Source organism: Chiloscyllium plagiosum, unplaced genomic scaffold (genome assembly GCF_037043375.1).
Source record: "Chiloscyllium plagiosum isolate Xiang-an unplaced genomic scaffold, Cpla_swu_hap1 HiC_scaffold_8, whole genome shotgun sequence".
NCBI lineage: Eukaryota > Metazoa > Chordata > Chondrichthyes > Orectolobiformes > Hemiscylliidae > Chiloscyllium > Chiloscyllium plagiosum.
The window spans coordinates 10,168,396-10,196,322 of NW_028270146.1; the positions used below are offsets into that span (position 1 = coordinate 10,168,396).

The following is a 27,927-nucleotide window of genomic DNA, read 5'->3' on the forward strand; positions in this document are numbered from 1 at the left end:
CCGGTAAGCCGTCGCTTCCGGGAGTTTTATTCTTTTCGAAGGACTCGAGGGCCTTGGTCAGCTCGTCCAGAGATAGCAGCTGGTCCAGCCTCTCTCGTGTTCTGTCGTCTAGGACCTCCGTGATAGAGGACAGGAACGACTGGGAGGCTGCGCTGTCGTTCGGCTTCGCGTCATACAGACTGGCGTAGAAGGATTCACTGATCCTCATGACGTCAGCCTGAGATGACGTTACTGAGCCATCTTCTTCCTTCAGGCTGCTGAGCACAGAGCTCTCTTTGTGCACCTTCTGGAAAAAGAAACGTGAGCACGTCTAATCCTGCTCCACCGAGCGGACCCTGGACCGGAAGATTATCTTGGAGGCCTCCGAGGCAAAGAGGGAGGCTTGCTGGACCTTCACCTCCTTGAGGTCCTCCGTGACATCCACCCCCATCGTCTGCAGCAGGAGCAGGTTCTGCATACTTTCCTGGAGCTGGGACAGTTTTCCCCGCCTCTCTCGCCTCCTGAACACCTTTGAGGATGAAGAACCTCTTGATGTTCCCTTTTACTGTTTCCCACCAGTCCGCTGGAGACTCAAAGAGGGGCTTCACGGTTCTCCAACCTGCGTAGTCCCTCTTGAGCTCCTCGATGTTTCCTGGGGTCAACAACTTGGTGTTTAGTTTCCACGTTCCCTTACCAGCCCGCTGCTCGTCCTGTAGGTGACAGTCGCCAGCAGAAGGCAGTGGTCAGAGAAGAACACCGGCTTGACATCGGTGGATCTGACCAAGAGCATTCGGGACACAAACAGGTAATCTATCCTTGAGCGGATAGACCCGTCTGCCCGTGACCAGGTGTATCTACGCTGCGCTCCATCTGCAGGGGTGCTGAAGACGTCGCGCAGCTCGGCATCTTTGACCGTGTCCATCAGGGCTCTGGACGTGGCGTCCAGTTTACTGTCCCCCCCGCCGGATCATCCATCTGCATCAATGATACAGTTGAAGTCTCCGGCCAGAATGACCGGCCTGGACGTAGCCAGCAACAGTGGAAGCTGCTGCAGGACGGCCAACCATTCACTCTTACCCACTGGGGTATACACATTAATCAGTCTCAGGGGAGCGTTCCTGTACATGATATCGGTGACGAGGAGGCGCCAGCCCACCACGTCTTTGGACAGCCCATTGGGAATGGCTCCTCGTTTTACGTCATACCATTCTACATGCAGCACAAGCTAACCACAGAGAGGAAAACACATGCATATTTAAATTAATTTTCTTTCATTCCAAGTACAATTTGATTACATTTAATCCCCAGGCTGTGAGAATAGGACAGAGTTTGTTTCTCCGGTGGTTTTGAGCAGACTGTTTTCGGGAGCAGCGAAATGCTGCAGACTTTGGAGAGAATCTCCAGCCAATGAGGAATGGGGGAACTCCAAGTTTTGTCCATTTGTGATCGGATACTTTGATAAATAAACCAATGAACTGCAGGTGCTGGAGATCCGAAACGAAAACAGAAATTGCTGGAGAAACTCAGCAGGTCTGGCGGCATCCGTGCAGAGAAAGCAGAGTTAATATTTTAGGTCCAGTGACCCTTCTCCAGAACATATAAGTCAATATTTGGTCAGGTATGAGCATCTTTCTCTTTATATATCATACCTTTTAATTATCAGTCATGGATAGCAACAGGTATCGCACCCTGGGCTAGATTCTAACCGTCTCTCGACCTGGAAATAGTTGCTTGTTTCCTGTTGCTGCTGAGAGTGATAATACTGAGGGCAAAGTGCAAACAAAACATGAGATCCAATGCTTCAAAACTTGAGGAATGAGTCTTTAGTCTGATTTCAAACGTTTATTGAGTGGAAAGTGAAGAGAATTTTAAATTTTGCAAATTTTAAATTTATTGCTGATCTTGCTCTCTGTTTACCTTCTCTGCAGCTTATAGCATTGTATTCCTCGCTCTGTTCCATTACCCTGATGCAGTTTGTGTGGTTTGATTTGTCTGTACTGCACACAAAACAAAACTTTTCACTGTACCTAGGTATATGTGACAATAATAAATCAAACCAAGCCATAAGGAAAAGCCCAAGGCTGATATTTATATAGATCCTTTTGTGATCACTGAATGTCTCAAAGCACTTCAAAATCAATTAAATTCCAATTATTGTTATAAAGCAGGAAATGAGACCACCAGCTTATTCACAGTATGCTTACACAAATAGGAAAGTGCTAATGACCAAATCTTTGACTTGAATCGTGTTGATGAAGAGAACGAGGGTACCTAGTTTTCTTTTTTCAAAAAGCACCATTAATCTTTTACATTCATCCAAAAGAGTCACAGTTTAAAGTCTCATACAATAAACAGCTCTTGAGTACCAGCTTGGATTTCTGTGCTCAACTCCCAGAGCAGCAGCAGAAACTATAACCTTACAACTAAGAGCTGTTTTTATTACTAACTGATGTGTTGGCCTTCAGGTACTCTGTCTTCCCTGTCAATTGCTCTACACTTGCCGAAAGTCTACCCTCTACCATCCCCTGAAACATGCTTTACAACACACGTGCAATGTAAATATTTAGTTTTGCGATGACAGAGCCGTTAAAGCTTGACAGCGGATTCACTGGAACGTTAACCAAAGGGAACTGTGTTCAGTGGGACTACGGAGAATGTGTTATTGGGATTAAAGCAATATTCAAATATTTTAGGTCCAGTGACCCTTCTCCAGAACATATAAGTCAATATTTGGTCAGGTATGAGCATCTTTCTCTTTATATATCATACCTTTTAATTATCAGTCATGGATAGCAACAGGTATCGCACCCTGGGCTAGATTCTAACCGTCTCTCGACCTGGAAATGGTTGCTTGTTTCCTGTTGCTGCTGAGAGTGATAATATGGTGTAACACAAAATATGGAATTTACATAACAAACGGCTATGACATTTATAAAACATGGTGCCTGGGTCTCTTGGGATGCAGAGGTTGTGTCCCTACCTCAGTACCAGGAGACCCAGTTCAAGTCAAAATTGCTCCAGAGATGTGTCATAACTACCACAAGCAGACTAATTAAAAATATCCATGGTATGGCTTCTATAACAAAGATCTGAGAAGTTTAGATAACATGCAGCTACAGACTTTGTACATCAAGAGGTTAATGGCTTTCTGCAATATGGGTCTGTGAAGGCTTTACAATTAAGGGGCTCAGGAGAGTATACAAGATGGCTTTGCAGAGTTTATATAAAATGGGTGGTGTGCCCATAGGGAGCATAAGAACATAAGGAATAGGAGCAGGAGTAGGCCATTTGGCCCCTCGAGCCATTGAATAAGATCATGGCTGATCTTTTCATGGCCTTAGCTCCACTTGCCGCCCACTCACCATAGCCCTTAATTCCATTACTGTTCAAAAATCTATCTTTGCCTTAAAAACATTCAACGAGGTCACCTCACAACTGCTTCACTGGACAGAGAATTCCACAGATTCATAATCCTTGGAAAAGCACAGCAGGCCATGCAGCAGCCGAGGAGCAGGAGAATCGGTGTTTCAAGCAGGAACCCTACATCAGAAAGGGCTCCTGCCAGAAACATCAATTTTCCTGCACCTCGGACGTTGCCTGACCTGCTGTGCTTTTCCAGCACTACACACACTCCACTCTGATCTCCAGCATCTGCAGTCCTCACTTTCCCCTAAAGAAGTTCCTCCTCAACTCAGGCCTGAACCTACTCCCCCTTCTTTTCGGGCTATGCTCCCTCGTTCGAGTTTCACCTGCCAGTGGAAATAACCTCCCTGTCTCTATCTTATCTATTCCCTTCATAATTTTTTATGTTTCTATGAGATCTCCCCTCATTCTTCAAAATTCCAATGGATTTTAACTCCAGTCTACTTAGTCTCTCCTCATAAGCTAATCTTTTCAACTCCAGAATCAACCTCGCCAACCTCCTCTGCACCCCCTCCAGTGCCACTACATCCTTTTTCAAGTACACAGTCCTCCAGGCATCTGGGCTCTGAGGAGGCTCACCAGACTGATCCCAGAGGTGAGGGGTTTGTCACATGAAGAGAGATTGAACAGTTTAGGCCGATACTCTCTGGAACTTTGAAGAACGCGGGGGAGATCACATTGAGGTATTCAAGATGATAAAAAGGTCCGGATAAAATGGACATGGAGCGGATGCTTCCTCTTGTGAGGCATTCTGGGACAAAAGGTCACAGTCTCAGGGTAAGGGGCAGCAAATTTAAAACAGAGCTGAGGAGAAACTACTTCCCCCAAGGGTTGTGAATCTGTGGAATTAGCTATCCCCCATAGTGCGGTGGATGCTGGGACAGTGAGTAAATTTAAAGAGGAGTTGGACAGATTTTTATTTGGTAATGGGTTGAGGGGTTATGAGGAGAAGGCAGGAAAGTGGGGGGAAAGGAGCATATCAGCCATGATTGAATGGCGGAGCGGATTTGATGGGCCGAAGGGCCTAATTCTGCTCCTATATCATATGAACTTATGAAGGGTTTGCACAAAGGACTAAGCAGCTCGTCTCACGTGGGACTGAGGAATGGGTTTGGGACTTTGAGCTGCATGCAATCAAGGGGCTTCACAAAATAATGGGTTGCGAATGTTGTTGCTAGGTTTGGTAATGTTAGAGCAGAATCAATCAAAGACAGTGTCCCTGAGGCAGACAACAGAGAAGGAACATTCACAGTGGATGTGTGGACAACTACATGAAATGCTTTACTGGGCTGGATTAGATAAGGAGGAGTTCACCATTACATAATTTCAATATTGATGGGTGAGAAAACACCTAAATGGAGTCATAGAGATGTACAACATGGAAGCAGACCTTTTGGTCCAACTCATCCATGCTGACCAGACATCCTAAACTAATCTAGTCCCATTTGCCAGCACTTGGTCCATTTCCATCTTAACCCTTCCCATTCATATACCCATCCAGATGGCTTTTAAATGTTGTAATTGTACCAGCTTCCATTAGCAAGATGCAGAAGCAGGCTGTTCGGCCCATCAAGTCCATACTGACCCTTCAAAGAGCATCCCTCCCAGACCCACCCCCACCTTACCCTACCCCTGCATTTACCATGGCTAACATACCTAATGTACACATCCATGGATATTGGGCAATTAGGCATCACCAATCCACCTAACCTGCACAACTTTGGATTGTGAGAGGAAACCGGAACACCCAGGGGAAACCCACACAGACACGGGGAGAATGCGCAAACTCCACACAGACAATCACCTGAGGCTGGAATCGAACCTGGGTCCCTAGTGTTGTGAGGCAGCAGTGCTAATCAGTGAGCCACCGTGCCAACCCGTATGCAGAGCAAAGAATGTTTGCTTCAAAGTTGTTTAAATAGAGCTCTGTGTGCCAGCCTCCTTTCTGTAGAAACATGGAATGGGGAAAGGTCACTCTGAGGTAGGTTGGAGTTTTGGGGAGTCACTGTCAGGTTTGGTTCCATTGAATTGCCAACATGACATAGTCCTCTTTCAGTGACAGTGTGAAGGGTGACAGAATTGGGGTATAGGAGATCACTACGGAATGCAGACAAAATCAAACATGATTAATTTAGTTCTAGCCATATTTTCACCGGTTCACCTCATTGGTTCTGTTTTGTGCAGGATCACTGAAGCAGCAGTTTGCCAGTATACGTTTCGGGGTTTACTGTCAACACTCCTTCAACCAATAACAACTTCTTGCACTTTGATATTGAAGAAATTCCAAGGGGTTTCCAGACTGTGGGCATTGCAAATGGAGCTAGGATTGGCCAAGAGCTTGGCGAAAGAGGTGGAGTTGAGGAGTCAGGGGAAGTTGAGGTGTGATGTAGAATAGGAGCAGAGTTTCAGAGAGTGCAATTGAAGATAGTCAGGACTCCCATCAGGAACGGGCAGGGCTGAAATAAGAGTGTGGGGGTGGGGGGTGGGGGGTGCATGGGGGTGGGAGTGGGGGGGGGGTGCGGGGGGAAGGGTGTGAAACATCAGAAGCCAGGAAATCTCCCTGCTACAGGAAGGATGTTGTGAAACTTAAAATGGTCTAGAAAAGATTACACAGATGTTGCCAGGGTTGGAGGACTTGAGCTACAGGGAGAGGATGAACAGGCTGGGGCTGTTTTCCCTGGAACATCGGTGACCTTATAGAGGTTTATAAAATCATAAGGGGCAATGATAGGATAAATAGACAAGGTCTTTTCCCTGGGTTAGGATGGGTCCAGAACTAGAGGGCATAGGTTTAGGGTGAGAGGGGAAAGATATAAAAGGGACCTAAGGGGCAACTTTTTCACGCAGAGGGTGGTACGTGTATGGAATGAGCTGCCAGAAGAAGTGATGGAGGCTAGTACAATTGCAACATTTAAAAGGCATCTGGATGGGTATATGAATAGGAAGGGCTTAGAGGGATATGGGCCAAGTGCTGGCAAATGGGACTAGATTAATTTAGGATATCTGGTCGGCATGGACGGGCTTGACTGAAGGGTCTGTTTCTGTGTTGTACATCTCTATGACTCCATGGCTTCCTGTGACAGCTCATTCCATACACACACAAGCCGCTGTATGAAAAAGTTGCCCCTTAGGTCCCTTTTATATCTTTCCCTTTTCATCCGAGAACACATTTATCAATCTTCCTGGATTCAAAAAACTCTATAAACAAACAATTGCCCTTATTTATAACAAAATGACTGTTTCCTGCAGAGCTTTGGCAAAGAGAGTTAAGAAGAGTCCACTGGGATTTTATGAATCCATTAAGAACAAAAGGGTAACTAGGGAGAGAATAGGACCCCTCAAAGATCAGCAAGGCGACCTTTGTGTGGAGCCAGAGGAGATGGGGGAGATACTAAACGAGTATTTTGCGTCAGTGTTTACTGTGGAGAAGGACATGGAAGATACAGAATGCAGGGAAATAGATGGTGACATTTTGAAAAATGTTCATATTACAGAGGAGGATGTCTTAAAATGCATAAAGGTGGATAAATTCCCAGGAGCTGATCAGGTGTACCCTAGAACACTGCTGGAAGCTAGGAAAGTGATTGCTGAGTCCCTTGCTGAGATATTTGTATCATCGATAGTCAGACGTTAGAAGTCATGGAATATAAGGAGAACTAGCCATTTGGATACAGAACAGGCTCAAAGGTAGAAGACAGAAGGTGGTGGTGGAGGGTTGTTTTTCATACTGGAGGCCTCTGATCAGTGGAGTGCCACAAGGATCGGTGCTAGGTCCACTGTTTTTTGTCATTTATATAAATGATTTGGATGTGAGCATAAGAGGTATAAGTTAATAAGTTTGCAGATGACACTAAAATTGGAAGTGCAGTAAATAGTGAAGAAGATTACCTCTGAGTACAATGAAATCTTGATCAGATGGGCCAATGGGCTGAGGAGTGGCAGATGGACAAAGAACAAACCAAAGAAAATTTACAGTTCAGGAACAGGCCCTTCGGCCCTCTAAGCCTGAGCCGATCCAAATGTATTGTCTAAACCTGTCGGTCAATTCCTAAGCATCTGTATCCCTCTGCTCCCCACCTACTCATGCATCTGGCCAGACGCATCTTAAATGAATCTACCGTGCCTGCCTCTACCACCTCTGTTGGCAACACATTCCAAACGCCCACCACCCTGTGTGTGAAGTACTTACCGTGTGTATCCCCCTTAAACTTTCCACTCTCACCTTGAAAGCATGAATCCTACTACTCTCTGTCTCCTGTTGTGCAACCAGTTCTTTATCCACCTAGCCAGAACACCCTGCACACCATGTGACTTCAGTTTCTCCATTAGTTTACAATGGGGAACCTTATTAAACCCCTTACTAAATTCTATGTATATGAAATCAACAGCCCTTCCTTCATCTAATAACTTGGTCACTTCCTCAAAGAACTCTATTAAGTTGGTTCTTCGCGCACAAAACCATGTTGCCTATCACTGATAAGCTCATTCTTTTCTAAATATAAATAGATCCTATCTCTCAGTACCCCCTCCAGCAACTTAGCCACCACTGACGTCAGTCTCAATCTCTATCCACCCTGTCTATACCCTTCATGATTTTGTAAACCTCAATCACATCCCCCCTCAATTTCCTTTTTTCTAGTGAAAACAATCCTAACCTACTCAACCTCTCTTCATAGCTAGCACCTTCCATATCAGGCAACATCCTCATAAACCTTCTCTGCACCCTCCCCAATGCGTCCACATCCTTTTGGTAATGTGGCGCCCAGAACTGTACACAATATTCTAAATGCGGCCGTACCAACGTCATGTACAATTTTAACATGCCCTGCCAGCTCTTATACTCAATACCCCGTCCGATTAAGGCAAGCATATTATATGCTGCCTTGACCACTCTATCCACCTGTACAGCAACCTTCAGGGTACAATGGACCTGCACTCCCAGATCTCTCTGCCCATCAACTTTTCCCAAGACCCTTCCATTCATTGTATAATTTGCTCTAGAATTAGACTTGCCTAAATGCATCACCTCACATTTGTCTGGATTGAAAGCCATCTGCCACTTTTCCGCCCAACTCTCCAGTCTATCTAGATCCTCCTGTATTCTCTGACAGTCCCCTTATACTTTCTGCTACTCCACCAACCTGTGTGTCATCTGCAAACTTGCTGATCATACCAACAGTGCCCTCTTCCAGATCATTTATGTATATTACAACCAACAGTGGCCCCAACACTGACCCCTGTGGAACACCACTGGTCACCTTTCTCCATTTTGAGAAACTCCCTTCAACTACTACTCTCTGTCTCCTGTTGCCCAACCAGTTCTTTATCCACCTAGCTAGAACGCCCTGCACACCATGTGACTTCACTTTCTCCATTAGTCTGCAATGGGGAACCTTACTACAGTCCATGTATATGACATCAACAGCCCTTCCTTCATCTAACAACTTGGTCACTTCCTCAAAGAACTCTATTAAGTTAGTAAGGCATGATCTCCCCTGCACAAAACCATGTTGCCTATCACTGATAAGCTCATTCTTTTCTAAAGATAAATAGATTCTATCTCTCAGTACCTCCTCCAGCAACTTTCCCACCACTGACGTCAGGCTCACTGGTCTATAGTTACCCGGAATATCCCTACTACCCTTCTTGTACAGGGGGACAACATGAGCAACCTTTCACTCCTCCGGCACCTCACCTGTATTTAAAGATGCCACAAAGATATCTGTCAGGGCCCCAGCTATTTCGTCTCTCACCTCCCTCAGCAACCTGGGATAGATCTCATCCGGTCCTGGGGACTTGTCCACCTTAATAACCTCTAGCCTACCCAACACATTTTCCCTACTTATGCCAACGTGATCCAGACTAATCAAACTTCTATCTCTAATCTCAACATTCTTCATGTTCCTCTCCTCAGTGAACACTGATGCAAAGTAATCATTCAGATTCTCACCCATTCTCTCAGGTTCGACACACAGCCTTCCTTCATTATCCTTTAGTGGACCAATCCTTTCTCTAGTTACCCGCTTGCTCCTTATATAAGAATAAAATGCTTTGGGATCTCCTTAATTCTGCTTGCTAAAGCTACTTCATGACCCCTTTTAACCCGTTTGATTCCTTGTTTAAGACTTGTCCTACTCTTCCGATATTCCTCCAGGGCCCGTTCTGTTCTTAGCTGCCTCGACCTTATGTATGCTTCTCTTTTCCTCTTGGCTAGTTGTACAATTTTTTTTTAGATTACATTACAGTGTGGAAACAGGCCCTTCGGCCCAACAAGTCCACACCGACCCGCCGAAGCGCAACCCACCCATACCCCTACATTTACCCCTTACCTAATACTACGGGCAATTTAGCATGGCCGATTCACCTGACCTGCATATCTTTGGACTGTGGGAGGAAACCGGAGCACCCGGAGGAAACCCACGCAGACACGGGGAGAACGTGCAACTCCACACAGTCAGTCGCCTGAGGCGGGAATTGAACCCGGGTCTCAGGCGCTGTGAGGCAGCAGTGCTAACCACTGTGCCACCGTGCCGCCCACGGTTCTTCTGTCATCCACGGTTCATGAATCTTGCTCTTCCTATCCTTTGCCTCCAACTGCACTACCGTTAACCTATCTTTGAAAGCCTCCCACATATCAAATGTGGACTTTGCTTCAAATAGCTGTGTCCAATCCACATTTCCCAGTTCCTGCCTAATTTTGATATAATTGGCCTTGGCCCAGTTTAGTACTCTTCCCTAAGGACCACTCTCTTCTTTATCTATGAGTATTCTAAAACTTACAGAATTGTGGTCACTGGTCCCAAAGAAATCCCCCACCGCAACTTCTACCACTCATCCTGGCTCTTTCCCCAATACCAGGTCCAATATGGCCCCTTCCCTCGTCGGACTATTGACTTACTGCTCTAGAAAACTCTCCTGGATGCTTCATACAAATTCTACCCCATCCAGTCCTCTGACGCTAAGTGTATCCCAGTCAATTTTGGGAAAATTAAAATCTCCCATCACCCTATTGCCTGTACATCTTTCCATAATCTGTTTACCTATTTGTTCTTCTACCTCACGCTCACTGTTGGGAGGCCTATAATACAGCCCCAACAATGTAACTGCACCCTTCTTATTTCTCAGCTCCACCCATAATGCCTCACTACTCAAGACCTCCATAGTGTCCCCCTTTAGCACAGCCGTGATATCGTCCTTGACCTGCAATGCAACTCCACCCCCTCTTTTACTTCCCTCCCTGTCCTGTCTGAAGCGTCTATAACCTGGAACATTTAGTTGCCAACCATTATGCCCTTCCTTCAACCAAGTCTCTGTGATGGCAATAATGTCATAATCGCAGGCACCAATCCAAGCCCTAAGTTCATCTGCCTTACACGCTATACGCTTTGCATTTCAGGCCAACAGTTCTTTTGCGCTCACCTGCTCTCTGCCTATTCTGCCCTTTATTAATGTTATCTTCATAATGCTTACAGTCCCCAGTCTCCGCCTCGCTGCCTACTTGTTTTCTCTTCTGGTTCCCAGTCCCCTGCCACATTAGTTTAAACCTCCCCAACAGCAGTAGCAAAAAAGGTGGATAAATTCCCAGGACCTAATGAGCTGAACCCTAGAACTCCGTGGGAAGCTAGGAAAGTGATTGCTGGGCCCCTTGCTGAAATATTTGTATCATCGATAGTCACAGGTGAGGTACTAGAATTCCGGAGGTTGGCTAACGTGATGCCACTATTTAAGAAGGGTGGTAAGGAAAAGCGAGGGAACTATAGACCAGCGAGCCTGATGTCGGTGGTGGGCAAGTTGTTGGAGTGAATCCTGAGGGACAGGACCGATTAGGGATAGTCGACATGGCTTTGTGCATGGGAAATCATGTCTCATTAACTTGCCTGAGGTTTTTTGAAGAGGTAACGAAGAGGATTAATGATAGCAGAGTGGTGGACATGATCTATATTGACTGCAATAAAGTGTTCAACAAGGTTTCTCATATTCGACTGGGTAGCAAGGCTAATGTCATGGAATACGTGAGAGAACGAGCCATTTGGATACAGAACTGGCTTGAAGGTAGAAGACAGAGGGTGGTGGTGGAGGGTTGTTTTTCAGACTGGAGGCCAGTGAGCAGTTGTGTGCTGCAAGGATTGGTGCTGGGTTCACTACTTTTGTCATTTACATAAATGATTTGGATGTGAACATAAGAGGTATAATTAATATGTTTGCAGATGACACCAAAATTGGAGGTGTAGTGAATAGTGAAGAAGGTTACCTCAGAGTACAACAGGATCTTGATCAGATGGGCCAATGGACTGAGGAGTGGCAGATGGAGTTTAATTTAGATAAATGTGAGATGCTGCATTTTGGAAAGGCAAATCAGGGTGGACTTATTCACCTGATGGTAAGTTCCTGGGGAATATTGCTGAACAAAGAGACCTTGGATTGTAGGTTCATAGTTCCTTGAAAATAAAGTCACAGGTAGATAGGATAGTGAAGAAGGTGTTTGGTATGCTTTCCTTTATTGGTCAGAGCATTGAGTGTAGAAGTTGGGAGGTTAGGTCACTTTTGGAATATTGCGTGCAATTTTGGTCTCTTTCCTATTGGAAGGATGTTGTAAAACTTGAAAGGGTTCAGAAAAGATTTACAAGGATGTTGGCAGGTTGAGCTATAGGGAGAGGCTGAATACGCTGGGGCTGTTTTCTCTGGAGTGTCAGAGGCTGAGGGGTGACTTTATAGAGGTTGATAAAATCATGAGGGGCATGGATAGGATAAATAGACAAAGTCTTTTCCCTGGGGTTTGGGAGTCCGGAACTAGAGGACAAAGGTTTAGGGTGAGAGGAGAAGGATTTAAAAGGGACCTAAGGGGCAACTTTTTCATGCAGAGTGGTGTGTGTATGGAATGACCTGCCAGAGGAAGTGGTGGTAGTTGGTATGATTACAACATTTAAAAGGCATCTGGATGGTTATATGAATAGGAAGGGTTTAGGGGGATATGGACCAAGTGCTGGAAAATGGGACTAGAATAATTTTGGAGATCTGGTCAACATGGACAATTTGAACAGATGGGTTGGTTTCCATGCTGTACACCTCTATGTGTTTATGATTCTATAATTCTATCTTCATTCTGGAATTAGAAGGAAGAAGTTAAAAGGACTTCCTGATCTTAGAAGACCCCTTTTGAAGTGCAGTTTGGAATGGTAGCCATGTAATTAGACTCAGTAAGGTTCTAAAAACAGAATTGTAAGGATGGCCAGACAATCTATTTTAGTGTGGTGGGCTGTGGTACAAGTGTTGGCCATGCATTACAACAACTTGTATCCATGTGATCGATTTAATGTAAAGGAACATCCAAGGCACTTCACAGTGCCATGTAACTGTGGGTCAGTTAGCTCAGTTGGCTGGCCAGCTGATCTCTGATGAAGAGTGGTGGTAATAGCACACATTAAATTCCTAAACTGACTTATACACCTAAATGAAGAACATTCCTTCGTGACCCCTTCCCCTTGCCTGAGGCATGGTGACCCTCAGGTTAAATTGATTGTTGATTGTTAGGAAATCTCATCTGGATCACTAATGTCCTTTAGGGAAGGAAGCTGCCATCCTTACCCGGTCTGGCCTACATGTGACTCCAGGCCCACAGCAATGTGGTTGAAGGAAGTGAGAATTAAAATCATGGGGCAATGGCCATAATCTTTCAGTCTTCCTTGGACTCAGAGGAAGTGCTGAAAGTCTGGAAAATCGCAAACATTACAGCCTTGCTCAAGAACTGATAGTCTTGGGAAACCAGACTAGTCTGTTTAACTGAGAAGAATTCTAAAAGCAATTATTCAGAACAGAATCAGCAGTTGCATCGGAACAGCGTGTTCATTTGGAAGAGTCAGCATGGATTTCTCAATGGGAAACTAACTTGCTGGAGTTATTGGAAGAGGTAACAGAAAGGCTGAATGAGGGTAGTGCTGTTGATGTGGTGAACATGGATTTCCAGAAGACATTTCATACAGTGACACACAACAGACTTGTGAGACAACGTCATGGTGAAAAAGGGACAGTAAACATAAAACATAGTGTCACAAAGCTAGTCCCTCTTTCTCTCAAAGCTGTTCCTTCGCTCAAGGAGACTCTGTCCTTGATTTTTTTCAGAGGGGCAATAAACCGGGCCAGACTCCAATCAGTCTGGTTAAAAAGATTTTGAGATGAAAAGGATTTTGAGAGGCCTTTTGTTAATATACAAACAGATGAGACTTCAGGCCAAAGTGGTCGTGCTTTAGAAGTGACCTGTATAAAGTGAGGGGACCGGTCAGCTGTCTAGCTGAGCTGAGCTGAGCTAAGCTGAGCAGTTTTAGTTCACTCTTGAACTGGGAAGTTCAACAGGGAGTTGTGTGGAAACTCTCTCTCTTTCTGCCCTTCATCTTCAATCTGTAAGCATGTGTTCCATTTATACTATTTTAAAATCTAATAGTCAACCTAGCTATCTTACTCCAGGTAATTTTCACTGTACACTTACTGAAACAAATTACAAAGTTATGGTCTAGGGCTTCCTGCTTAAGAATGTTTTCAGTGGTCTGGCCTAGTCCATAACAGATTGGGGACTCTTTGCAGGATTTTAAACAGCGAGTGGTGGGTGCTAATGTCTTTATTTTGGTATTGGTTTGGTTGGGTAGACAAAGTTTGGGATAAGAATGGCTCTTTCAGTCACCAAATGTTTTCTGGAAGTGGATGTGGTGACTTTGGAAGGTTTTGCAAAAAGTGAATAAGATCAAGCTGTAGGAATTAGCAGAGAAGCTGGAATTGGACCGGCCTGCTTCTGTGAGTAAGGGAGAGATAATTCCAGCAGTAATTCTCAGCATTTAGACTTGCTGGAGAAGCCATCAGAATCTCTCGAGATGGCAAGAATTCAATTGCAAATGAAGCAGTTTAAGTTAGAGGTGAGAGATAAGGAAACAGCAGAAATGAAACAGTTTGAGTCACGATTAGAAGCAGAAGAGAAAGAAAAAGAGAGAGAAAAAGAGAGGGCTTTCAAACTTTAAAATCTGACACTTAAAAAGGGAGGTCAGCTGAAAAGGCTGGAGATAAAGGCTGAGGGTAGGCTCAGTGAGGAAGAGAGTGAGGTTGAACAAGCCCCTGGTAATCAGAAGCCTAGTGAGGAACTGTTTAAGTAGGTTCAAGCATTGTCTAAATCGGGTGAGAAGGATGTGGAAAGGTGGCTAAACATTTGAAAGGTCACTAAACAAATGCAGTGGCCAGTGGCAATGTGGGTTTTGTTGCTCCAAATGAAACTTGTAAGTAGGGCTAGTGAGGTATTCGCATCCCTATCAGAGGAGGTATCTGGGGTTTATCAGGAGGTCAAAAAAACCATTTTAAGTGCATATGAGCTTGTACCAGAAGCCTTTGGAAAAAGTTTCAGGAATCTAAGAAGGGACCCAGGCCAAACCTACATTGAGTTTGAAAGGATCCAACAGAGTAATTTTGATTGATGGATAAGAGCTTGAAAAATCGAGCAAACCATGATGCCCTTAGACAGGTAATTAGTTTGGAGGAATTCAAAAATTCACTGCCTGAAGTAGTGCAAACTCATGTGGAAGAGCAGAGAGTTAAAACAGCGAGGTTAGCAGCTGGAGTGGCTGATGGTTATGAGCTGGTCCATAAAACACGGTTTGGCTTCCAGAATCAATTTCAGTCCATGAGGGATAGAAACTGGGGCAAAGAGATACCCTCACGTGGAAAGGGAAAGGTAGATCTCAGTGAAGATCACAAGGAGAACTTACCACAGGGTGAAAAAGAAACCCTTGAGAGGGACAAAGAAGTTAAAAAGCTCCAGTGTTTAATTGTAATAAAGTGGGCGACACAAAATCACAGTGTTGGTGGGCTAGGAGAAAGGCAGATGTAGGAAAACTGAACAAACCTGGGAGTTTTGTTGGACTAGTAACAAAAAGCACCAGGGAGGTTAGACAACTGCCCCAGAGTGTTCAAGATGATCAGAGATCGATTAAGGAGGAAGTGCCAGATCTGCTTAAAAAAAATACGTGCCAGGGTAAAGTTTATTCACATAGGCCAGGAGTAACGGGTAAAGAGGTTACAGTATTAAAGGGGCACAGGATCCTCTCAGTCTGTATTGCTGGAGGATGAGGAGATATGTACTCCTGAGGGACTACTGCCAGAAAAAGTGCTGGTAACAGGAATTCATGGTGAGACAAAAAGTGCTCAGTTACATAAAGTGAGGCGAGAGAGACCAGACAAGAGTGGGGAATTTATGGTAGGAGTACTGGACACACTCTCAGCTCCAGGAATACAATTAGCCCTTGCAAATGATATAGCTGATTCACCAGCAGATGTGCTGCCTCCTCTAGTTGAAGGGCCAGTAGAGACGCAGGCAATTGAAGACATGGAGAATGTTTATCCAGGAATTTTCCCTGATTGTGTGATCACAAGATCACAGAGGAACAAGCTGAAGCAGGAGAGATCAAAAGCAGATAAGGAAGCTGACGTAATATTATTCAAAACCTTCTTTGATCAAATAAATGGAACAGAGAAGGAGCAAATAGGTAAACGTGTCAGTATATTTAGCTCTGCTACGCTTACTGAGTTACAGCAGAAAGATGAGGAGTTAAAACAATTATATAAAAAGGCATTTACAAAGAAAGAAAGTGAATGCATTCCTGTGTGTTAATGAGGAAATGGAGACCATCACATATTGAAGCAGATGAGACATGTGCAGAGATTCATCAAATTGTTTTGCTAGTAGGGTACAGAAAGGAGGTCCTGCAAGTGACACATGAGCTACCACTTGGAGGTCATTTAGGGGTGAGGAAAACACAGGCTAAAATACAAAGACACTTTTACTAGTCTGGACTACACACTGGTTAGCACTGCTGCCTCACAGCACCAGGGACCTGGGTTCAATTCCTGCCTCAGGCGACTGTGTGGAGTTTGAACATTCTCCCCATGTCTGCGTGGGTTTCCTCCGGGTACTCCAGTTTCCTCCCACAGTCCAAAAAAATGTGCAGGTTAGGTGAATTGGCCGTGCTAAATTGCCCGTAGTGTTAGGTGAAGGAGTAAATGTAGGGGTACGAGTGGGTTACGCTTCGGCGAGTCGATGTGGACTTGTTGGGCCGAAGGGCCTGTTTCCACATTGTAAGTAATCTACTCTAAATTTTGCCAGATGTGTCACACATGTCAGCCAATCGGAAAACTCCAGGCAGTAATAAAACCTGCATCTTTAATACCTATTCCAGCATTTGAGGAACCTTTCACAAGAGTCTTGATTGATTCCAAAGGTCCCCTACCTCAAACAAGAATTGGGAATAAGTATTTATTAACAATAATGGATGGGTCGCCTAGATTTCCAGAGGCAATCCCTTTTCGCAACATCACAGCTAAAAGGGTTTTAGAAGAATTACTTAAGAATTACTTAAGTATTACTTAAGAATTACTTAAATTTTGTACGAGATACAGACTACCAATAGAGATCCAGTAGATCAGGGATCAAGCTTCACATCCAAACTATTCAAGGAGGTTATGGATAACTTGGGAATAAAACAATTCAAATCTACTGCGTACCATTCGGAATTGCAGGGAGATGGTATCAAACACTAAAGACCATGTTGAGGGCTTATGGTCAGGATTATCCAGATGATTGGGATAAGGGAATTCCGATTGTACTTTTTGCGATCAGAGATGCACCAAATGAATCGACCAAATTCAGTCCATTGGAATTAATTTTTGGACATGTAGTAAGAGGATCGTTAAAACTGATTCAGGAGAAATTAATAAGGCAGAGTTCAGAGACCACCCATTTGGATTATGTGTCACATTTTGGGGAACGATTAAAATGAGCTGGAGGGTTGGCTAGACAGCATTTAAACATATGCTGGGTGGCACGGTGGCACAGTGGTTAGCACTGCTGCCTCACAGTGCCAGAGACCTGGGTTCAATTCCCACCTCATGCAACTCTCTGTGTGGAGTTTGCACATTCTCCCCGTGTCTGCGTGGGTTTCCTCCGGGTGCTCCGGTTTCCTCCCACAATCCAAAAATGTGCAGGTCAGGTGAATTGGCCATGCTAAATTGCCCATAGGGTTAGGTGTAGGGAATGGGTCTGGGTGGGTTGCGCTTCAGCGGGTTGGTGTGGACTTGTTTGCAATTGGGAATAAGATATTGGTGTTACTTCCAGTAACAGGTGAGCCTTTAAAAGCAAGGTTTAGTGGACCTTATCAAATTAAGAGGAAATTGAATGACGTGAACTACTTGATAAGGACTCCAGACAGGAAGAAATCTCACAGAGTGTGTCATGTGAACATGTTGAAAGGATATTTTGAGAGGGAAGGGAAGCAAGAGGAAAAGGTGTTAATGATTACAGCACTGAAGGAAGATCTGTTCAGAGCATTCTGAATTGGACATTCCTCACATCAAATTGGATATTGAGGAAGTTGTCAAAAATTATTAAATTATTGAGTTAGCTTCCACAAAAAATCGAAATGACCTCAAAGAGTTATTATTATTACACGGGGAAATATGCAGAAAAAAACTGTGAAGTACTAACCTAACTGTGCATGATGTAGATATAGGAGATGTGTTCCAATTAAGCAACATCCTTATAGGCATAACCCTCAAAAGTTGGCACAGCTTCAGAAGGAGATAGAGTGCATGCTCCAAAATGGCATAATGAAAGTTTCGTTAAGTGACTGGAGATCACTTATAGTCATGGTGCCAAAGCCAGATGGTATCCAACGGTTATGTGTGGCCTATTGCAAAGTCAACACCGTTACAAAAACTGATGTATATCCAATTCCACGGTTGGAGGACTGTGTCAAAAAAGTGGGACAAGTAACTTATATTTCTAAGTTAACTTGCTCAGAGGCTACTGGCAGTACCTCAGCTTTCGTAATGGCAAATTGACTATATCAGTTCAAAGTGATGCCATTTGGTATGAAAAACACTTCAGCCACATTTCAGAGACTGACTAATAAGGTCATTGCCGGATTACCCAACTGTGTGGTGTATATTGATGACCTGGTGATTTTTAGTCAGTCATGGAAGGAACATTTACAGCATTTATCGGACTTGTTTGATCATCTTCGGAAGGCAGGCTTGGTGGTTAAAGCGAGCTGAAAGTGAATTTTAATCAAAGCCCAAGTCACCTTTCTGGGCCATGTTATTGGATATGGACAAATGGCCCCACGAGATGCAAATCAAATGTAATTGGGAAATTTTCCACACCGTCAACAAAACAAAGCAGTGCTACGGTTCCTGGGATTGAGTGTATTTTACCGAAAGTTTGTGCCGAACTTTAGCAGTGTGGCTGCCCCATTCACCAAATTATTTAAAAAGGGCAAGAAGTTTCAGTGGACAGCAGACTGTCAAAAGGCATTTGACACTGAACACTGTGTTAACCACTGCCCCAGTATTAGCCACACCAGATTACATGAAGCCTTTCAAGGTGGCTATCAATGCCAGTGATGTGGGTGTCGGTATGGTGCTCCTGCATGAGGATGATGAGGGAATAGAAAGAAAGTGCTGTACTGTTCTATGTTCTACGTTCTACCCATCAGGTATTTTTCCAGGAAGTTGAACATTCATCAACAGAAATATTCTACAGTGGAGCAAGAGGCTTTAAGCTTGGTGCTGGCATTACAACATTTCAGTGTTTATATTACCAGCAATGCATCTGAGACAATCGTATACACTGATCACAACCCATTGACATGTGGAAAGTCGAATTTGAAAGCTGAGTACAGGATTAAGGATAGGATTCTTGGCAGTGTGGAGGAACAGAGGGATCTTGGTGTGCAGGTACATAGATCCCTTAAAATGGCCACCCAAGTGAACAGGGTTGTTAAGAAAGCATATGGTGTTTTGGCTTTCATTAACAGGGGGATTGAGTTTAAGAGCCGTGAGATCTTGTTGCAGCTCCAAAAAAACTTTGGTTAGACCGAACTTGGAATACTGTGTCCAGTTCTGGCCACCCTATTATAGGAAAGATGTGGATGCTTTGGAGAGGGTTCAGAGGAGGTTTACCAGGATGCTGCCTTGAATGGAGGGCTTATCTTACAAAGAGAGGTTGACTGAGCTCGGACTTTTTTCATTGGAACAAAGAAGGAAGAGAGGGGACCTAATTGAGGTGTACAAGATAATGAGAGGCATAGATAGAGTTGATAGCCAGAGACTTTTTCCCAGGGCAGAAATTGTTAACACGAGGGGTCATAGTTTTAAGCTGTTTGGCGGAAAGTATGGAGGGGATGTCAGAGGCGGGTTCTTTATGCAGAGAGTTGTGAGAGCAGCCAGCAGCAGTTGTGGAAGCGAGGTCATTGGGGATATTTAAGAGACTGCTGGACATACATATGGTCGCAGAAATTTGAGGGTTCGTACTTTAGGTTTACCTTACATGCGGATCAATGGTCGGCACAACATCGTCGGCTGAAGGGCCTGTTCTGTGCTGTACTGTTCTATGTTCTATGTTCTACCCATCAGGTATTTTTCCAGGAAGTTGAAAATTCATCAACAGAAATATTCTACAGTGGAACAAGAGGCTTTAAGCTTGGTGCTGGCATTACAACAGTTCATTGTTTATATTATCAGCAATGCATCTGAGACAATCGTATACACTGATCACATTGACATTTGTGGAAAATTTTAAGGACAAAAAATGCCAGCCTGTTTAGATGGAGTGCGTTGTTACAGCCAGTCAATGTGACTTGTGCCTGTGGCAGGTCGCAAAAACGTGATAGCCGATGTGTTATCGAGACTCGAATGAGATAAGGAGGCGTTCAGTCGTGGGTGTATCGCAGCCTGAATTTGCATGTGGTTGTGCATGTTTGCATGGTTATAGTTAGCATAGTGTATATGTGTGGTTAGACCACTAACCGGCTTTTGAAAGGTAAAGAATGAAGTCATCTTTTGATACTGACGTGAGGGGGGAGGTGTCACAAAGCTAGTCCCTTTTTCCCGAAAAGCTGTCCCTTGGCTCAAGGATATTTCTTGGAGGAGCTGGTGTTAGACTGGGGTGTACAAAGTTAAAAAAACATACAACAACAGTTATATTCCAACAGGTTTATTTGGAAGCACTAGCTTTTGGAGCACAGTTCCTTCATCACGTGGTTGTCAGGCTCCGATCAGTCTGGTTTGGTACAGAGATGAAAAGGATTTTTAGAGGCCTTTTGGTGATATCTAAACAGATGAGACTTCAGGCCAATGTGGTCATGTTTTAGAAGTGACCTGTATAAAGAGAGGGGAGTGGTCAGCTCTCTGGCTGAGCTGAGCTGAGCTGAGCAGTTTTAGTTCACTCTTGAACTGGGAAGTTGAACAGGGAGTTGTGTTAAAACTCTCTCTTTCTTTCTGCCCTTCAACTTCAACCTGTAAGCAGCTGTTCCATTTATACTGGTTTTTAAAGGGAGTTTGCTTATTGGGACTGTTGTGTGTATTTGGAACAGCATAGCTAAGTGTAGCTGGATAGTTTAGTTCTTTAAGGGTTCTTTATCCTGTTCTTTGTATTTCATTGTGTAATTTTGTGAATACGTTTTTTATCTGTTTTAAAATTTAATCGTCAGCCCAGCTATCTTACTCCGGGTAATTTTCACTGTACACTTACCGAAACAAATTGCAAAGTTAGGTCTGGGGCTGTCTGGTTAAGAATCTTTTGAGTGGTCTGGCCTAATCCATAACAATAGAACGTTACAGTGCAGTACAGTCCCTTCAGCCCTTGTGCCAACCTATGAAATCCATCTGAAGCCCCATTTAACCTATGGTATTCCATAATCATCCATATGTTTATCCAATGACCATTTAAATGCCCTTAAAGTTGGCGAGTCTACTGCTGTTGAAGGCAGGGCGTTCCACTTCCCTTCCCCTCTCTGAGTAAAGAAACTACCTCTGACATCTGTCCTATGTCCATCACCCCTCAATTTAAAGCTATGTCCCCTCGTGCTAGCCATCACTATCCAAGGAAAATGACTGTCATTGCCACCTATCTAACTCTCTGATTATCTTATATGTCTCAATTAAGTCACCTCCCAACCTTCTTCGCTCTCACGAAAACAGCCTCAAGTCCCTCAGCCTTTCCTCATAAGACCTTCCTTCTATACCAGGCAAACATGCAAGCAAATCTCCTCTGTGTCCTTTCCAAAGTTTCCACATCCTTCTTATAAGGGGGTGACCAGACTGTACGCAATATTCCAAGTGTGGCCACACCAGAGTCTTGTACAGCTGCAGCATGACCTTGTGGCTCTGAAACTCAATCCCTCTACCAACAAATATGGATACAAAACTGGCTGAGGGTTAGGAAACAGAGAGTAACAGTCAATGGATTTTTATCAGGCTGGAGGAAGGATTGTAGTGGAGTACCTCAGGGTCACGACTGGAGCCCTAGCTTTTCCTGATCTATATTAATGATTTGGATCTTACTGTGCAGGGGACAATTTCAAAGTTTGCAGAAAGTACTAAACTTGGAAGGATGGTATACTCTGAGCAGGACAGTGTGGAACTCCAAAAGGACAGAGAGGTGAGTTTCAGTCCAGAGAATTGATGTTCTCTGGTAGAAAGCACATTTAAAGGCAATAAAAAAGGGTATACAATTCTAAAATGGGTATTGGAGCAGAGGGAACCTAGGTATACAGAGGAACCTCAATTATCCGAATATCAATTATCCAAATTTCAGATGATCTCTTACATCAAAGAGGTAAGCGTATTTGATTTACCTGTACTCAAGAACATGGGAAAACACTGACAAAAACAGAGAAACACAAGCACCTCAAGCAGCAGCGACTGGATTTTTTTAGGTAAGGGTTAGTTACGCAGCCCTTTGCAAAAATGTTTTACAGTATTCCCGTCACTTTACCGGGCTGGACATGAAAAAATGGCCAAGAACGTAGACGCATGCACGAGGCAGTACTTCTGTATTTCTATCGCGATGCTGAGTTCCCGGAAACTGATAAAAGCTCCTGCAATTGTAGAAGCTGTTTGGGACCTCATTTAATGCTCAGCCTTCATATACGGTATTTATGTGATGGTAAAGATTTAGTCCTTCCCAGTTTAACCTGTAATTTGTAGAATGCAATGATTAGTTTGTTTAAATAGCAGAATCATTAAAATTATAGATTTAAACAAATTCTCCAGGAGAGCACAGCATTCATAGAGTCATAGAGTCATAGAGATGTACAGCATAGAAACAGACTCTTCAGTCCAACCCGTCCATGTCGACTAGATATCCCAACCCAATCTAGTCCCACCTGCCAGCACCCGGCCCATATCCCTACAACTCCTTCCTATTCATATATTCATCCAGATGACCAAATATTGCAATTGTATCAGCCTCCACCACTTCCTCTGGCAACTCATTCCATACATGTTCCACCCTCTGTGTGAAAAAGTTGCCCCTTAGGTCACTTTTATATCTTTCCCCTCTCACCCTAAACCTATGCCTTCTAGTTCTGGACTCCCCCATCCCAGGGAAAAGACTTTTCCTATTTATCCTATCCATGCTCCTCATGATTTTATAAACCTTTATAAGGTCACCCCTCAGCCTCCGACACTCCAGAGAAAACAGCCCCAGCCTATTCAGACTCTCTCTATAGGTCAAACCCTCCAACCCTGGCAACATCCTTGTAAATCTTTTCTGAACCCTTTCAAGTTTCACAACATCTTTCCAATAGGAAGGAGAGCAGAATTGCACGCAATATTCCAACGTCATCCGATTGTTTAAGGTAAAATTGATTCGCCAAATAATCAATTATCTGAACGAAACAGTACCCGCCCATCTCAGTTGGATATTCGAGGTTCCTCTATATAGGGAACAGATCATCAAAGGATAGTTGGAGACAGCAGTTTATAAAACACACGATGTCCTTAGCCTTATTAATTGAGGTATGGAGTACAATAGCAAGGAGCGATGTTGAACTTGTACAAAACATTTGTTAGACCTCAGCTGGAATACTGTGTACAGTTTTTGACACCATATAATAGGAAAATTGTGACCTCATTGAAGAGAGTACAGAAGCAATTTACAAGAAAGGGAAGAGAAGAGTCAATAATAAGGATAGATTGAAGAAGGTGAGACTGCCCACTTGGAGAGAAGTCAGACAAGAGGCAAAGGGTGTTCAAAAGCATGAGAGAGGGCTCCCTAATTACAGAAGGACATTATTACGTGGGAGTCCAGAGTGTGGTGCTGGAAAAGCACAGTAGGTGAGGCAGCATCCGAGGAATGGGAGAATTGACGTTTCGGGCATAAACCCTTCATCATTTCCTGATGCTTTTCCAACACCACACTTTCGACTCTGATTTCCAGCAACTGCAGTCCTCACTTTCTCTCCTTATTACATGGGAGGCAGATCAGAGAAGGTTCACTTGGATGATCCCCAGCCAGGCTGGGGTTCCACTCACTGAAGTTTAGAAGGATGAGCGGTGATCTCATTGAAACATATTGGAGTCTTATGGACTTTGACAGGATCAATGCTGAGAGGGTGTTTCCCCTCATGGGAGAGTGTAGGACCAGAGGGCACACTCTCAGAATAAAGGGGCTCTAGTTTCAGACTAAGATGAGGAGGAATTTCTTCTCTCTGAGGGTTATGAGTCTTTGGACCTCCTTGCCACACAGAGCTCTGGAGACAGAGTCCCTTTGTTCAATAACAGTCCCCAGGGCCTTACCATTGACTGTGTAAGTCCTACCCTGGTTTGCTTTACCAAAATCTACATTAAACTCCATCTGCCATTCCTCAGCCAATGACCCAGTTCATCAAACTCTAGCTGTATAACCTTCTTCATTGGATTATCAGGATCCATTCCTGATGAAGGGGTCCTGCCTGAAGCATTGATTTTCCTGCTCCTCGGATGCTGCCTGACCTGTCGTGCTTTTCCAGGACCACTCTAATCTTGACTCTAATCTCCAGCATCTGCAGTATTCACTTTCACCTAACCTTCTTCATTGTCCACTTTACCACCAACCTTGGTGTCATCCACAAACTTATTAACCATACCTCCTCAAACCTCATCCAAATCATTTATATAAGAGTGAATGTACTGTTAGCAAGTCTGTGGAATACAGAGGAACCTGAATTATCCAAACATCAGTTATCCGAATTTCAGATGATCCAAAGAAGATCTCAAGATGCCACAAAAAAAATTAGTGGGTGGCACGGTGGCACAGTGGTTAGCACTGCTGCTTCACAGTGCCAGAGACCCGGGTTCAATTCCCGCCTCAGGCGACTGACTGTGTGGAGTTTGCACGTTCTCCCTGTGTCTGCGTGGGTTTCCTCCGGGTGCTCCGGTTTCCTCCCACAGTCCAAAGATGTGCAGGTCAGGTGAATTGGCCATGCTAAATTGCCCGTAGTGTTAGGTAAGGGGTAAATGTAGGGGTATGGGTGGGTTACGCTTCGGTGGGTCGGTGTGGACTTGTTGGGCCCAAGGGCCTGTTTCCACACTGTAAGTAATCTAATCTAATTACATCAAAGGTATTCAATTTACCTGTACTGCTGAACATGGGAAAACACTGGCAAAAACAAAAACACAAGTGCCTCAAGCAGCAGGGACTGGATATTTTTTAGGTAAGGGTTAGTTACACAGCCTTTTGCAAAACTAAGTGTTTTACAGTATTTCTCATCACTTTACTGGGCCGTTCATGAAAGTTAATGCGTACATGAGGCAGTGCTTCTGTCTTTCTGAGATAAGGGAGCACAAGTGAGTTACATGTTTCTGTTCTTTTATAAGTTCTCTGTCAACGTCAGCCTGTAGAAGTCTCTCACCTTTCTAAAAGAAAATGAAAGAAATGGGCGGAGAAGGTAAACACACGCGTAAGGTGGTACTTCTGTCTTTCCATCGTGACACTGAGTTCCCGGAAACTGACAAATGCTCTTGTGATCGTAGAATCTGTTCGGGACCTTGTCTAATGTTGGGATTCCATATATTTTTATGATGGTTAGGGTTTAGTCTTTCTCAGTTTAGCCTGCAATTTATAGCAGACTCATCAAAATGATCGATTTAAACAAACTGTCCAGTAGAGCACAGCGTTCGATCAATACAGCTTCTGATTATTCAAATCGATTGTTCGAATGAAATGTTGCCCGCTCAGCTCACTCGGATAATCGAGGTTCCTCTGTACACTGAAATAGTTGGGAAGGCAAACACAGATTATGTGCAGAGCGATGCAGACAAGGTAATGATTGGGAAATGTGAGGTTATATACTTTGGCAGGAAGAATGGAGGAACTGAATATTATTTTAATAGAGAAAGACTGCAGAAAGTGACAGCACAGAGGATTTGAGTGCCCGCATCCATGAGTCACAAAAAGCTAGCATCCAAGGTCACATGGAAGGCAAATGGAATGTTGGCCCGTATTCAAAGAGAAAGATTTTACTGCAACTATACAAGGCACAAGTCAGATCACACTTGGAATATTGTGATCAGTTTTGCATCCATTATCTAATGAAAGATATACTGGCACCATGAGACCACAAGATACAGAAGAAGAAGTAGGCCATTTGGCAATTTGATCATGGCTGATATATTTCTCAATGCCATTCACCTGCCTTCTCCTTGTATCCTTCGATCCCTCAGCAACCAGGAACCTATCTATCTCTGTCTTAAAGACACTCAATGACTTGACCTCCACAGCCCTCTGAGGCAATGGGTTCCACAGATTCAGTACGCTCTGGCTGAAGAAGGGTGCAGTCCAAAGCGTTCACTAGGTTAGTCCCAGGCAGGGAGATTGAGTAAGCTGGACCTGTACTCATTGAAGTTTAGAAAAATGAGAGGTGACCTTGTTGAAACATGTAAGGTTCTTGTTGGACTTAGAAGGGTAGATGTGGAAAGATTGCTTTTCCTCATGGGAGAGCCGAGGGCCAAAGGGCATTGTCTCAGAGCCAGGAGTTACACATTTAAGACAGAGATGAGGAGGAATTTCTTCTCTCGGCGATGAGTGAATCTGTGGAACTCTTTTCCACAGAGGGTTGTCAAGACTGGGTCATTAAGTCCAGGTAAGGCTGAGAGAGACAGATTTTAATCAGTAAGAAAATCAAAGGTCATAGGGAAAGGGCAGGAAAGTGGAGTTGAGGATTATCAGATCAGCTGTGATCTCATTGACTGGTGGAGCAGACTCGATGGGCTGAATGGCCTACTGCTGCTTTCTGCATTCTGAAAATTCTCTAGCCCGGTCATTACTTTGTTTGTGAAGGGCAATGGGTGAAAACGAGTCCCAGACTGAATCCTAAAATATCTGCTTTTGTTTTCACGACAGGCAATGGAAAGGCATTAAGCCATCGGCATCAATGCAGCTCAACATGCTGGACAATGTGACACAAAACAACTCCAACTGCACTATCGATTCCAGCGTGGAAGATATCATCATCCCCATCATGTACCTGGCCTCTTTGATTGTTGGCCTGCCTGGGAACTGTCTATCAATCTATGTGGCATGTTTGCAAGTGAATCGTGAGAACGAGATTGGTGTCTACTTGCTGAATCTAAGCTTTGCCGATGTCTTATACACACTCACCATCCCTTATTGGTTCATTGAATACTTTGACATCCAAGCAAATGTGGAGTTGTACAACCTGATTAACGTTGTGACCTACACTACCATGTACTTAAGCCCTGCTTTCCTCTGCTGTATCTCCATGGACCGCTACCTCGCTACAGTCTATCCACTGAGGTATTTTAGTCTCCGTACAGTCAAGGCAGCCATCATAGTCAGTGTGGTCTGTTGGGTCCTCCAGCTGATGTGCCATGCATTGCTGCTCTACCAGCAGAATTTCTTTTCCATGTTCCACTTCTCTGCAGTCTATGAAGATACATATCCAATGAAATCAAGCTTGGTTGTTGAATATCTCACGCGCTTTGCCGTTGGGTTTTGCTTGCCACTGACCTTGCTCCTGTTTTGCTCTCAGCGCATGTTGAATGCAATCAACGACAGTACAGCCACGGTGGACACAGAGAAAAGGAAGATTGTGAGCCTCTTGCTGCGGCTGCTTCTCGTCTACATCATCAGCTTCGGGCCTTATCATGTCATCATGCTCATCCGCAGTCTCATCGAGCCAGGAAACTGCTATTTTGCCCAGAAAATAAACATCTTTTACAAAGTGTCCTTTGCACTTACTGGTCTCAATAGTGCCGCTGACCCCATCATCTACTGCTTGCTTTGTGACAGTGCCAGGCAGGATATTAGGAACCTGTTCACAGCCATGAAGATGATAGAGTTAAAGAGTCATACAGCACAGAAACTGTCCATGCCAAACATATTCCCAAAACTAAGCTAGAGCCACCTGTCTGCTCCTGGCCTAGGTCCCTCCAAACCTTTCCTATTCATGTACTTATCCAAATGTCTTTTAAACGTGATAATTATACTCAATCCAACACTTCCTCAGGAAGTTCATTCCACACACAAACCACCCTCGGTGTAAAAATGTGCATCTCATGTCTTTGTTAAATCTCTCTTCGATTTTCAGAGATTGAGTGCCAGAACTTAACCTTTGACTGGACAGACCAAGGAGACTCTCGACTGGGCTTCACCTGGTCAGAGGGAGACAATGGCCTAGTAGCATTATCATTAGAGTATTAATTCAGAAGCTC

The 27,927-nt window shown here is 44.1% G+C and overlaps 1 protein-coding gene across 1 annotated transcript; it reads left to right on the forward strand.

Annotated features, from left to right (window-relative positions):
- The first annotated feature begins 1,379 nt into the window (after nucleotides 1–1,379).
- On the forward strand, nucleotides 1,380–27,923 carry LOC122553918 (G protein-coupled receptor 4-like). Its single transcript, XM_087989464.1, has 2 exons — nucleotides 1,380–1,597; nucleotides 26,597–27,923. Exon 2 carries the CDS (start codon nucleotides 26,628–26,630, stop codon nucleotides 27,612–27,614), a length of 987 nt encoding a protein of 328 aa, XP_087845590.1. The 5' UTR covers nucleotides 1,380–1,597; nucleotides 26,597–26,627; the 3' UTR covers nucleotides 27,615–27,923.
- Nucleotides 27,924–27,927: the final 4 nt, after the last annotated feature.

Bases quoted from the DNA above. Each gene is read 5' to 3' on its own strand.
- LOC122553918 (XM_087989464.1), top strand. From the start codon at position 26,628: ATGCAGCTCAACATGCTGGACAATGTGACACAAAACAACTCCAACTGC.